Source organism: Rana temporaria, chromosome 3, assembly GCF_905171775.1.
Source record: "Rana temporaria chromosome 3, aRanTem1.1, whole genome shotgun sequence".
In the NCBI taxonomy this organism is placed as follows: Eukaryota; Metazoa; Chordata; class Amphibia; order Anura; family Ranidae; genus Rana; species Rana temporaria.
Genome location: NC_053491.1, coordinates 276,494,610 through 276,509,876, shown reverse-complemented (window position 1 = coordinate 276,509,876; position 15,267 = coordinate 276,494,610). Strand labels below are relative to the sequence as shown.

The 15,267-nt window shown below is 38.2% G+C and overlaps 1 protein-coding gene across 1 annotated transcript in view; it reads right to left on the bottom strand.

Moving 5' to 3' along the window:
• TENM2 (teneurin transmembrane protein 2) overlaps nucleotides 1–15,267 on the bottom strand; it is a 1,404,789-nt gene that overhangs the window by 234,816 nt on the left and 1,154,706 nt on the right. Inside the window, exon 12 of the mRNA XM_040344668.1 lies at nucleotides 10,796–10,981. Coding sequence (XP_040200602.1) covers nucleotides 10,796–10,981 — 186 coding nt within the window. The remainder of the gene's footprint in view (nucleotides 1–10,795; nucleotides 10,982–15,267) is intronic.

Below are 15,267 nucleotides of genomic sequence, written 5' to 3'. Positions count from 1 at the left end.
TTTTTCTATATTTTTTCTTTATTTTTTCTATATATATATATATATATATATATATATATATATATATATATATATATATATATATATATATATATATATATATTTTATTATATATAGATTGTGTATATGGACTGTGTGTATGTACCATATTTATTATACTTATTATTATATATGTGTATATATATTTTTTATTGTATATGTGGTACTATTGTGTGTTTTTGTGGGTGTTTTCAGATTTATATTTATATTTATTCAGATTTACACATTTTTTCATATGGTATTGTTAATACGGTGGTGATGGTGGGGTTAAAACTTCAAATCCCTCCCCCCCACTTTTTATTGTCCAATTGTAAGGTTACTTTTCCTTTATTAACCTGGTGGTGATGCCTTTCAGTGACTTTGACAAAGCGTCTGGTAAGCGAAACATGTCAGTCATGGCTCACCCCCATCTTTCTTGATGCCCTCTCATGTTTACAGAAGTTTACAGAAGTTTGTCTTGATGTGCTGACACCCTGGGAATCCTTCTAGTGACGCCAGCGCTTGTACTCTCACTGCTCGTTTTTCATCTCCATTGATTGGCCCCTGGAGTCACCTGATGCCTGAGGGACGGTGTCCGGACACCACTCCCTTCCTCTCTGTGTGACCGCCCTCCCCTCCTCGCTTCTGACTGACGTGGCGGCGTCACTGAACCGGCTCGGTGGTTCCCATCCAGGATTTCCCCCGCTGCCTTAGTACTTCGTCGCAAGGAGGCATCTCGCTTCCATCGGCCTCCCTTTCGGTGTGGGTCTACAGCAATATCCCTCCCTGCATGCAAACAGCGCCATCGTTTGCTCCCAGCGTGGATGTTACCCCTACACTGTCTGATTCCATCTCCCTGCAAAGAGGCGTATAAGCGGCTGCTGAGTTATTGTATCACCTCCACATACCACTGTATGCACACTATTTGGAAGTTTTTCTTCAATACCTCCCCAGAAGTGATTTTTGGTTTCCATCCTACCATCACCATACAACTTCTGTACATGTATTGTGGACTGCTCACCAGATTTTAATTGTTCATTTGTTTTGTGCTATTTGCTGCTATTTCTACAATTCATGTATACGTTTTTTACTATTTTTAAGACTATAAAGTGATATTCACATAACCCCTGTGCGCTGTATTTTTGTTTTATAGGCTATGTGACCTGCCTGCTCTTACACAGTATTGGCCATTTGGTAACTTAGCATCTTGAGAGTAACTAAAATACTGACATGATGACCACATACATGTTTTGGACTAGTGTTTTGTTCCATTAGATCTTCAATTACTACCAGGTGAGCTGTTTGTTTTCTATATAAAGCTTTAACATGTTAAATGTAATTTCAAAAGTAATTTTCAATATTTTTAAATCTGCAGCTTTCAAAGTAATATAAAGGTTCACGTCTCCCTCTTGTGCTCCTGCACTTTCACCCTGTTACATGGTCTTCTCATGAACACTGTAAATTCTCGTACACACAACCGAGAAACTCGACGGGCGAAACACATAGTTTTCCTTGTCGAGTTCCTTTTTAGACTGTCGAGGAATTCGACAAGGCAAGTTTCTCCATTCCCGTCGAGGAAATAGAGAACTTGCTCTTTTTGGCTCGTCGAGTTTCTCGACAGTTTCCTCGACGAAAATGTACACACGACCAGTTTCCTCGGCAAAAAAATATCTCCCAGCAAGTTTCTTGCTGGTTTTTGCAGAGAAACTCGGTCGTGTGTACGAGGCCTGAGTGGATGTTTAACACACATTATCCAGACATGGACCACTGTTGACATCATCTGCAAACCCTCCCTGAAAGATTAAGTAGAAAGTTTGCTTCAGTTTATATATGTAGATACAAAGTGACTGCAGAATATGAGCAGCACTGATATGCAACAGAAAATGAAAAAAGGTGAACATGGCATTTTATTAAAAAAAAATAAAAAAATTAATACACAATGCCTTAGCAAACTGGATTTTATTTATGTAGGGTTTGCATGTACTTTTTTTTTCAACCAGTGCAGTTGCTTTAATAAAACTGGAGTGCAAAATGGTGCAGCCGTGCATGATAGCCAACCAGCTTCTAACTTCAGCTTGTTCAATAAAATAAAATAAAAACATGGAAGCTGATTGGTTTCTATGCAGAGCTGCACCAGATTTTGCACTCTCCAGTTTTAGTAAATAAACCCCACTGCTAATAAAAAATAAGCCAAATTGGTGAAGCCAACTGTGCACTTGAAATGAATACAGGCTCGTAAATCAATTGCTCTTTTGCTAGATCACTCTTTTAGCAGACAGTCCAGCACACGCAACTGATCCTGAAGGTTACACTAGCCGAATGACATTGCCAAAATATGGCCAGTTATGCTTCTGCTATCTCCACCCCTTTGCCTAAAACGAGCAGGGATTGCCTTCTTTAGGAACCAGTGAAAGCAGGAAATAAATAGAAATGGTAGAAATACTACATCTATATATGATAACTAGCTCCTGCTGAACAGGGGGGCGAACAGGCTAAAGTGAAGCCCTTTAAAAGCGGTTGTATATCTGCTGACTTTTCTTCTTTTTTTTTACATCTGTAAGGTAAAAGGCATAATGAGCTAGTATGCACCGCATACTAGCTCATTATGAAATACTTACCTTAGAACGAGGCGTCGGTTTCCCTCCTGGTCCACGCCGAGGCAGTTGACAGTTTGCCTCGGCGTGTCTTCCGGCTATCGCAGCAGACAAAGGTTTAGGAGATATTTTTTTTACCTACAGGTAAGCCTTAGTATAGGCTTACCCATAGGTAAAAGTTAAAAAAAGACTATAGAACAGCTTTAAGTAAAGGGGTGGGTGGGGTAATACCTGAGAGGCCAGGCTGCACTATTATACCAAGAGGGGAGATTTTGATTATTATAGATGCCCACTTGTGACTGTTTTTTTTTAAACCATATGGCCTGATTAAACTTAGAGAAAGGTAAATGTGGCACCAAACATCTCACTTGTATTCACAATTCTGCACTGCAACAGAACAAGTATGTTGAAATGAAATTACATCACAAACACTTTCCAAACAGCAGTGTGTGCATTATTAATCATTAAGGACCGCCTAACGCCGATTTACGTCGGCAGAATGGCACGGCTGGACTCTTAAAGGCGACGTACAGGTACATGCCTGTGCCCAGCCGTGCCATTCTGCCGACGTATATCGGCGTTAGGCGGTCCTTAAGAGGTTAATAATGCACACACCCGGTCCAAAACTCTGTGACCGTGCCCGCGGGACTCGTGGACCCGATCGTCACTGGTGTCCCGCGATCGGTCACAGGAGCTGAAGAACGGGGCAGTGTCACTGATCGTGTCACTGTGTGGCAGTGTCACTGATCGTCTGTTCCCTGTTATAGGGAATGACGATCAGTGACATCACACCTACAGCCACGCCCCCCTACAGTAAGAATCACTCCCTTAGGGCACACTTAACCCCTTTGCTCCCCCTAGTGGTTAACCCCTTTACTGCCATTGTCATTTTCACAGTAATCAGTGCATTTTTATAGCACTTTTCACTGTGAAAATGACAATTGTCCCAAAAATGTGTCAAAAGTGTCCGATGTGTCCGCCATAATGTCGCAGTCATGAAAAAAAATCACTAATCTCTGCCATTTCTAGTAAAAAAAAAAATATTAATAAAAATGCCAAAAACTATCCCCTATTTTGTAAACACTATAACTTTTGTGCAAACCAATCAATAAACGCTTATTTTTTACCAAACATAAGTAGAAGAATATGTATCTGCCTAAACTGAGGACTTTTTTTTATATATATATTTTTGGGGGATATTTATTATAGCAAAAAAGAAAAAATATTGCATTTTTTTCAAAATTGTCGCTCTATTTTTGTTTATAGCACAAAAAATAAAAACCGCAGAGATCAAATACCACCAAAAGAAAGCTCTATTTGTGGGGAAAAAAAGGACACCAATTTTGTTTGGGATCCACGTTGCACGACCGTGCAATTGTCAGTTAAAGCGACTCAGTGCGGAATCGCAAAAAGGGGCAAGGTCCTTAACCTGCATAATGGTCCGGGTTTTATGTGGTTAAGCAGGCAATACATGGGTCAAATTCTGAAATAATTTTCTTGCAAAAATCGTTACTAAGAATTTTCTTTCAAATTTTTCACTATTAGTGGGCTGCAGCAAGTGCCTCTTTTTGTGCGTCTATCAAATTTGAATGATCGGGCAAAATAGAAATTTGGGAAAAAACAGACACATTTCTAATCAATGATGGGAGAATCATGCGAAAAATATAATCAAAAAAGAAATGTGTATGAGCTGTGACCTGGAAAGAAAAGAAGATTCCCAGGCACAAATTCTCTGTTCTGTAGCAACATGAGGTGAAATTGAAGGCTTGGTTGGTCGAATTTTTAAATCGGAACTCCAAACACATGACATTTCAGATTTTCGAAAGCAAATTTGATCCATGTAGTTGGCTTTAGGGTGATCTAAAAAAAACAGCTACACTGTAACATCTTAATATAGCAACTGTTGTGCCGCGTACACACGACCGCTTTTCATGACGTGAAAAATGCTATTTTTTTAATGGTCATTAAAAACGATCATGTGTAGGCTCCAGAGCACTTTTCTCGACGTGAAAAATGGGCATTAAAAATTTAGAACATGCTCTAATTTTTCTCGTCGTTTTTCACGTTGTCGTTTTTCACGTCGTGAAAAACGGTCGCGTGTAGGCTTTAACGACGTGAAAAAAATGCGCATGTTCAGAAGCAAGTTATGAGATCGTTCTGGTAAAACTAGCGTTTGTAATAGAGATGGCACATTCGTCACGCTGTAACAGAATAAAAAGCACAAAGACTGAAAAGCGTGAATTGTCTCTCACCAAACTTTTACTAACATGAAATCAGCAAAAGCAACCCAAAGGGTGGCGCCATCTGAATGGAACTTCCCCTTTATAGTGCCGTCGTAAGTCACCGAGCTTTGCTCCAGCATTTTTTTTTCCACGATCGCGTGTATGCAAGGCAGGCTTGACAAGAATCACGTTGAAAAAAACAACGTTGTTTCTAGGACATTAAAAATGGTCGTGTGTATGCGTCTTAACTGTCAGACTGTGTGCATACATTAAATCTCTTATCTTTATGTGGTTAATATTCCAACTTGCAAATGCCACCATTAACCTAGTATCTTGTTAGATCAAAAGAATGTTGATTAGTCTATGCCTTTGTTTGATCATTTTCCATTGTTCATTTTACAAAATCCAAAGTTCGTGGGAAATGCATAAAATAATGAGACATATTTTGTCAGAAGTAAATTCCTGAAAGTTTAAATGATGTACAAAAACATACATAATGTTTTATGGCATTCAGTGATACTGTTTGAAATGCTAGATGCTTTTTAATATTCAAAATGTTGTTTTATTTTTGAATAATGGCAAAAAGATTCAAGACGGGTTAACTCAATAATTAAGATAATGAGAGTAATCTCTAAATCTAAAGGTTAAAGCTACACTGCAAATGTAAAGCTGGACACTGGAAATCTATGATAGACACAAATTAATATAGCTTTGTAATAAAGAATACGTAAATACATTTATTTTTCAAGCAGTGTAAATACCTAAATTTGACATGGTATCACCCTCATACAGTTCTTGTACAAAATACCTGGAATTTAAGAGAAAGAAGCAGCAGAAGGAGCCAAGCAGTTTATGTGCTGAAAGGGGAATGCTGATAGAAGGAGTAAAAAGTAAGAAATCATCAATTGGCTGCTTCTACGTTCACTGTGACATGCATTATCACCCTGCCTTTCCAAAATAAATAGCCTGTTTAATGATAAAATAAAAAAAAAACTGATTTTGTAACAATATTCAGTTTCAATGCAGAGCCCCAGCCTGTAGGCTGGGGCTCTGCATTGAAACTGAATATTGTTACAAAATCAGTTTTTTTTTATTTTATCATTAAACAGGCTATTTATTTTGGAAAGACAGGGTGATAATGCATGTCACAGTCTCCAGTTCATGTGTTCAGAGAATGCTTTACATTCTTTGAGAAATTACAAAGCATTCTCTGAATGGTACCTGTGCCAAGCAGGCAATTTCCTATGTTCAGATTACAGCAGGCAAGCCAATCTCCACTGGATGTCACCACCACCCTTGCCCCTTCCCTCATAGAGCTCATGGCAACTTGGGGTGCTGTCATTAGGCTATGCTCACCATCAGGATTGGTCATATGCGCTGAGTCTTTTTTTTTTGTATTTTTTTTTTTTTTTTTTGGCTGCCAAACATTGTTATTGACCATGGCTTTACAATAAGGGACTTTTGGGGAATTCATTTTTTTTTTAATAAAGGTCAAATGTTTGGTTGTCTTTATTTCTAGCTAACAGATTTAACCTCTTCAATACTGGGCACGCCCACCCCCTTCCTGCCCAGGCCAATTTTCAGTTTTCAGTGCTGTTACAATTTGAATGACTGTTGCGCAGTCATGCAACACCCATCTGAAATGTTTATAATTTTTTTCACACAAATAGAGCTTTCTTTTGGTGCTATATAATCACCACTAGGTTTTTTATTTTTTGATTCAAACTTGTTTTTTCTTTGTTTCTGATATAACATTTTGCAAATAAATAATCTTTCTTTATAAATTTAGGCCAAAATGTGTTATGCTCCATTTCTTTGGTAAAAATAACCCAAATCAGCATTAATTATTTAGTCTGTAGGAAAGGAGTCCTCAAACTATGGTATAAATATCTGAAAATCAATCAATCCCAATGTACTGATGGCCTATGTCATTTCTCGAGGCCTGGAAACACCAGGACAGTACAAATATCCCCAAATTACCCCTTTTTGGGAAGTAGACACGGAGGCACTGTGTGAATCGAGCGAGGACCTGCTCGCTCACACAGCGCGGTGGCATCGCTGGATCCAGGGACAAGGTAAGTAAAACTCCCTGTACATCCAGCGAGGCGAGCCCGAGTCTGACTCGGGGTTACCGATCCTAGCCCAAAAATCTCACCCCGAGTCAGACTCGGGAACACCGCCCAGGAGGTTAAACAGCTTTTCACTGTGCCCTAATTGGGCAAAGCTTTCAGTCAGGGCTTAGAATGCACTGTGTAGCGCAAATTTGGGTGTTCACTGAACAACGATCAGGCGATGTTCGGGCTTAACTTCTTCTCGGCTCAAACTGTTTGCCCAACTCTAATAAACACATTATTTGTACAAGAACCCGAAAAAATGCTATACTGACAGTTGCAGCACTATTACACTGCACACAGCAACTGAAAGAAATACTAGTAACCCAATAATGTTTTATTTTTTATTTTTATTTGATAGACATGTAACTATTGAATTCTTAAGTGGCAATTTTATTAATACTGACTGCAGACTACTGTATGCAGGTGATATTAATATCACAAGAAAACTCTCAAATCTACAGTAAAAAAGGTTACTAAGTCATAATGAAAAAACTTCGAAATGATATATGAATTATCATGTTTATGCTACATTAACAAAACTGTTCAGTGTTAACTTCAGAAATAGAAGCATATAGGTCTCTGGAGGCTGCTCACATGGGCAGTACAGTTTGTTCCAGACAAGTAAGTCGTACAGTATGAAGCAGGCACAAAGGATTCTGGATGCGATCATGTAAATGAGCACAGAAAGTTGTGTAAGGCAAAGTTATTAATCATGCCTTAGTGTGTATATGACTTCAATTAAGATTGTTGATAAAGTTTAAATTATAAAAAGATACCTTAGGATATGTCCTGAAAATGATTATATTCCTACTCAAAATACCTAAGTAAATTTTTTTTAATTTAAACTTGTAACCCTGCTCTTTCTGGAGCGAGTAATTCTGTTGAGAGAGACCGTAGTCATCCAGAAAACCTTATCTGCTAGGAGAAACAATCTGCTTTCTAATCCACTAGGGACAGTATCTGACCTTTTTAGTCACATTTGGTTGTTCAAGCAAACAAAATCTATACAGTATTTCTATGCATTGCAGAAAGGGGATACTTAAATTAATCTGGAACACAGAAATGTAGTGTTTGCTTTTTGTTTCTATAATTATTTCCTGAATGTGTAAGTCTGTGGCTTACTAAAAAATCATGCACCAAATCAGATGGTATTAAGACACAAATTTAACAAATGTGCTCATATGTGGACTATAATGCATTTTCCTACAACTTATGATAGCAGATTGGATTTTGAGTTACTGCAAGCCTTAACAATATTATATGTGCACAAATATAGTCAAAGGGGCTTTTGTTTTACCAGAACTGTAGGAAACCCCTTTCAAACTGCTAGCTGCGCTTAAGAGAAAGGGGATGCCCCTGACTCCTGTGCCCATTTCGCAATGTCTTTGTCTTTCAGAATTTAAAATGAATTAGCTTTAATTAATTTTTAGAAAAATACATTATGATAAACAGACATTATATTGTTGTCTAAGAGTTGAGAATGTCAACAAAGTGATAATAACTGGGCAGTGTATGTCACTGGAAAAGCAATATGTATGATATATGATGTTGATAAATGTGAGGTAGGAAATGTTTGTCTTATTTCCCTTTTTTTTAGAACTGGCCTGTTAGCATTCAGGTTCAATTAAGGGAAATGCTGTATCTTGGCCTAGGCCAACAAGACTCAGGCCTAGGGCATCACTTTGCAGGGGGGCAGCATGAAAAAAGACCCTGCCGGCTTGCCGGTCTTATGAGGTGGACTGGGCCACAAAGACAAATCTGTCTGGTGCCCCCATAAAGCAGTCGCACTGCTGTCGGCATGATAGGGATGGCGCAGACACAAAGGACACTGACATGGTCACCTATACCTGGCAGGTAGGTAGTAGGACTCTTCTGCAATCCTTTGCTTGTGTCAGTTGTACATATTAGGGAATATTCATTTTATTTTTGTTGATTGCTGATGATAAAAATACACAGATGGATTTATTTGTTCCTGCCCCCAATCCTTCATTTGATCACTGCCTGGAACACATACCTTCATCAAGTAAGGGATGGTTATAGCCCCCGTTATTTTTTTTTCATCCGTTCATTTCCCTTAATTTCCTGCCCTATAGCCAGGAAAGTGAGAGGAAAAATCTGCAGATTAAGGGAATCCCCCCAACACCGTCAGAACTAGTGTCCTGTGGAAAATTTCAGGGCAAGTCTTAAACAGGAAGGTTTGTGACCTTGACACGAAGGAGTGGGTCATATTTAAATTAGGGGTCACACGAGTTTAGTCAGGCTTAGGGCAGCACAAAACCTAAATACACCACTGATTAAGGGATCATGTTTTTAGGGAGCCAGGAGATTATGAGGCAGGTTTTCCTCTCCCTGTTATGTACTATCTAATTAGAAAGAACTGTACTTCTAATTTCCTATTGCATTGCGCACTCACATTACAAGCTCCTGAACCCTCTCTCTTAAATAAAAATGCCACTGGATACTGAACACTGGTAGACCCAAGGTTTGTAAGGTAGTGCTCCCTTCTACTAATGATGAACTGGCTCCTCCCCCCAGTTCAATGATGCAATGATGCCTACTATTGATTTAAATTGATAAGTTCTTGGACTACAAGAACTGTGCTTATGTAGGGAAAATTATCGCTATTTACAACTGTTTAATGATTGTTAAATATTACTATTTTATAGCATATACTTGCCTGTTCCCTTCACCTAACCAACAAAACACAGTGAAGTAGACTTCTGCCAAACATTAATGTTAAGGCCTATCATTTACAAGTATGGATGTTTAAATTACTAACCACAAAACCTGCTCTATATGAACAGAAACCCATCGAAGAAGGACTAAAGCTGGGAACTGGTAGTTTTTTTTTATGAAAAAATTGTATGAAAATTCCCATTAAATTCAATGGCTTGATGAATGTTTCTAAATTTAATTTGCTTTTAACATCAGTTTTGGAATAAATTGTTTGAAATACATTTTTAAAACAATGTTCAGTTCAGAAAAATGTTATGTCCTTCAAATTTTCTCATCACTATGGTCGAAAATTAATTCATCCCACTAATGATAAGAAAATTTAAAAAAGTTCCTAAAGCAAACTTTTTCTTGAAAAATCTAGTATATACCCAGCTTAAGAAAGCCACATCAGTATTACTTGTCTTATTCTCTTATTGTCTTTTAGCAATGAACTGCAATACCTTCTTTCATGCTTGCTCAGTCTGGGTGGTTCCACATTGACATTATTGGGGAAGCTTCCAATAAACTTAGAACAGGCAGATTTTGAGAAAGACTTTATATACAATGGCTTGCTAATCATACAAGTTCATCACTATTAGTCTTCATGCTATAAAAAAAGCCATCATGATAAAAACTTTTTTTTTTTGCATTTTGTATTTTATGTTATTTATGTATTTAAATTTTCTTATCAAATAATAAAAAAAAAAACGTTATATAAACTAATAAGTGTTGATGTCTACTACAAAACTCATCTAATTATGCTTTATATACTATATGCTGCAGCCTGTACTAGGATCTCCCTTGGACAAATATGATAAAATAACATTGTATTAACATGCAAGCTAGATTTTTCATTTAAAATTTTCATTTCAGTAAATGAGCATTGTCAAAGCAATGCTCCATAAAGGTATGCCACAGATGCAGTAACCCAAATTTAATGTATATTGAATTCCATATGACCACAAACGATTATTGTAATGTAGATCATCATCATGGAACATGGAAGTCAATACCATATTTTATATTTGCAGTTGAAATATAGTGGCTCCCTTGATGGAGCACAAAGTAACAGTGATATGTTGTATGAGAATAAAGCAATATGTGCCTCTTTCGATGCCCGTCGTTTGCCTACCAATGGTGCAGTGCTCCCCATTCCAGCCCTCTCTGCATTCACATTTTCCATCTTTGCATGTTCCATGTTCAGTACAGCGAGGATGACAAACACGTTGGTCACATGCCACCCCAGTCCACCCTTCCTCGCAGCGACATGCTCCACCAACACAAACACCGTGAGTGCCGCAGTCCACTGAGCATACCTCTGCAACAAAGAGAAGATAGTCTTAGGAAAATAACAATATCAGTTGACAAAAAAAAGACATATGTTCAATATTGTTCACATAAATAATGATATTGCCTGTAAAAAAACATAAGGAAAAAAGTTTCTTTACTAAAGTTTAGAACTTACCTATATCAATCAATAAGATGCCTTGTTTTAAAATATAAAAAATATAAAAATTCTTTATAATTATGGCCATTAGAGGTTAAAGCTATTTGCAAATGGCACTACAAGCACAAGCAATAATGCTGGTTGGTGAACATGCAATACCAATATGAATGTAAAATTGCTAGACAGTACATATTCATGTGTTGTTCTTATTGATAAAGAACATGTTGCAGCATTGACTGCTTTTCCTAATTCAAAAAGATGTTCTTCAAAAAGATAGAAAAGAAAGACAGTTAGGACACAAATATCACCACCAGCAGTCTGTAAACATGAAAATGTAAATTTCATGTACTTCTAAAGTATTTTATTTTATATATGAGAGAACATTTTTATTCTGTTGTAGGGATTATTCAGTTGGTATGTTTAACTTTTAATAAATCAGTCTATGCTGTGAAATATTCTTGTAAAATAAGCACCCATTTTTCACCCATGTAATACCACTTGGCTTGTATGGCTTGTATATTCAAAGACTATGTTTTTTTTTTGTAGGGCTGCAGATAAGCCAGCAAATTAATGTTTGCATTCGAATAAAATAACAATCTCTGGTGACTTGTTGTTATGGTTAATCAAATTAAAGCATATCTAAACCCTAAAGCAAAGTGTAATATATTGCAGCTTACCAGACCTTGTGGTGGCTTAGCATTTTTAACATGGGGATCTTGCCAGTTACACAATTCCTGTCTAGGCATGACAACTCTGCACTGTATCTATGTTACCCTAGCATGATTTGGACTGTAAACATTCCCCCGTCTCCTTTCCATTAAATAAAGAGAGTTGTCTTTTAGTTAACAGAAGATAGAAGGAAGGCACATAATATTGTTTAAGATTTCAGTTTAGTGCATAGGATATTGCATGGGCACTGAATTTCCAGAAGGATTAGCAGTTACATGATACAATGTAATTAGTCTTAAAAATAAAAAATGCATCCACCGTATATAAGGACTGGAAAGTTACAATATATAAAATGTTTCTTTCTGGGGTTATATGTTGTATATACTTTAGAGCTCACACAGTATGGTTCATTCAGTTTGTCCGTGGGATTTGGGCCTGTCTTGATAGGAAAATGCAAACTATAAACATACACTTGTGAAGTCAGGCATTGATGTTGAACAAGAAGGCCTGGCTTGCAGCCTGCACTCTAATTTGTTCCAAAAGTGTTCTATTGGGTTGAAGTCAGTGCTTCAAAGACATGGATGAGCGAGTTTGGGGGTGGAGGAACTTAACTGGCCTGCACAGGGTCCTGATCTCAACCCAATAGAACACCTTTGGGATGAATTAGAGCGGAGACTGTGAGCCAGACCTTCTCGTCTAACATCAGTGCCTGACCTCACAAATGCTCTTTTGTAAGAATGGCCAAACATTCCCATAGACACACTTCTAAACCTTGTGGACAGCCTTCCCAGAAGAGTTAAAGCTGTTATAGCTGCAAAGGGTGGGCCAACTCAGTATTGAACGCTATGGACTAAGACTGGGATGCCATTAAAGTTCATGTGCATGTAAAGGCAGGTGTCCCAATACTTATGGTAATGTAGAGTAGTTAAACATAGTCTGACCTTTATCTACTGTACTACACGTATGAGTTTGAAAGGCACACATAACCCCAAAATATTATCTTTACAAAACAAAACGAAATACAAAAAAAGACATAAAACAAGTACATCATTAAAATAGTCTGAAACTACTTGGCAACTAGCAACTGTTAAGACACAATAAACACTATGCTCAGGTGTATACAATGTACAGTGAAAAGCACTTTGTTATATACCACATAGTGGGGTTGATTTACTAAAATGGGAGAGTGCAAAATGTGCTGAAGTTGTGGAAGCCAATCAGCTTCTAACTTCAGCTTGTTTAAGCACTTTAGCCCCGGACCATTTTGCTGGCCAATGACCAGAGCATTTTTTGCGGTTCGGCACTGCGTCACTTTAACTGACAATTGCGTGGTCGTGTGACGTGGCTCCCAAACAAAATTGACGTCCTTTTTTCCCACAAATAGAGCTTTCTTTTGGTGGTATTTGATCACCTCATCGTTTTTTATTTTTTGAGCTATAAACAAAAATAGTGCGACAATTTTGAAAAACATTTTTTTTTACTTTTTGCTCTAATAATTACCCCCCAAAAATATATATACAGTATATAAGACATTTTTGCTCAGTTTAGGCCGATATGTATTCTTCTACATATTTTTGGTAAAAAAAATTGCAATAAGAGTATAGTGATTGGTTTGCGCAAAAGTTATAGTGTCTACAACATAGGGGATAGTTTATGGCATTTTTATTAATAATTTATTTTTTACTAGTAATGGCAGCGATCAGCAATTTTTATCATGACTGCGACATTATGGCGGACACATCGGACACTTTAGACACATTTTTGGGACCATAAATATGCACCGATTACTGTGAAAATTACACTGGCAGTGTAGGGGTTAACCACTAGGCTGCACTGAATGGGTTAAGTGTGCCCTAGGGAGTGATTCTTACTGTTAGGGGGCGTGGATACATGTGACATGTCACTGATTGTCTGTTCCCGATTACAGGTGACAGTGTCAATAGGCAGAACAGGGAGATGCATGTTTACACTTGCCTCTCCCTGTTCTGCAGCTCTGTGACCTGATCGCGACACACCAGCGAACATTAAGTCTGCGGGTCCCACAGGCACGGTCACGAAGCACACGGCAGGGGCGCGCGCGCTCCACCAGCAGCGCGTTACCCCTGTACGGCGGGAATTTCAAAGTGATCTATATATACGTCACCTTGCCCAGCCATGCCATTCTGCCAACGTAAATATACAGGAGCCAGTCGAGAACAGGTTAATTATGCTTTGACAAAAAAAAAAAAATGGAAAAATGGAAACTGGTTTGTTTCTCTGCAGAGCTGCACCAGATTTTGCACTCTCAATTTTAGTAAATCAACCCCAATGTATAGAGTGTGTTGGCCAGCAGGAGGTAATTATTTCAAGCATATGTGGCTAGTAGGGATAAGTGTACAGGGCAAGGTGCCATTCACTGGACAATCCATCAACCCAGCAGGAAGGTTGTAAACCCCTAAAATAGCAACAAACCCCACTGAAGTCCTTAAAAAACAATCTGATGTTTTTTTCCACCCTTTTTACAAGCCCTTTTTGCAAGCTTTTGTTAAAACGGTGCGTACGTACCTGGGCATTGCAAAGGGAGACACAGGGGATAGTCTTAAAGCAGCAATTTAAGTCGCTGATTAATATGATTTAACCCTTTAAAAGCAACTTGTTGTTTACAAACAGCATCTGAGATCTGTCATTTAGATGCAGAAGTGCTAAATGATAGAGCACCAGCTGGCTTTTTTTTTAGAAACACTGCTGGGCTCAGGATGGTACAGGTGGGGGAGGCATCTGCTTGCTTCCTCTCATTTCCTGGATACCTAGGCCTGGATAACTGGTTTGAATGTTTGGAAGAATAAAAAAGGATAGGGCTCTTTGAAATTGATGCTGTATCCTTATCGAGGCATTCAGCATTGTTGACTAGGAAAAGGAGCAGTGAGCATCCCCCTGAACCATTCATGGCCCCATACCTTCACTTCTGAGACCAAGGCAGCAAAGTTTCCTCGCAAAAGTTTCCTTAAAAAAAACCCTGTCCCCATGTTAATGCCCCCCCCCCCAAAAAAAGGTTGTTGGGGGGTTTGCAGATAATGAGAGGAAACACAGATATCTGCCCCCAATAGAAATGAGTATGGAGTACATTATAACCCATTGTCACTCATTCCACAAACAAGTGAAAAATAAAAAAAACACCCACATCACGAAAAATACCATTATTTAAAAAAAAAGTAAACAATGTACTTTGATGTAAATCCAACTTCAGTCATGTCATCCGATGCTAAAAATCCTCATCAATCACACTGACCCACTGTTTTGATATAACTTGACTGGGGATACTGAGTGACATCATTGAACAAAAATGGTTATGACTATACTTGCCAATTACCAATGCAAAAAGACAAATCCCTGGCCAGTTGCTGTTTATAAACAAACATGCACAGGGATCTTTCATTTAACACTGGTGATAGTGGTACTACTGTTGTACTACTGCTAGCATGGTGGTAGTACAGAGGTAGTGCAACTGC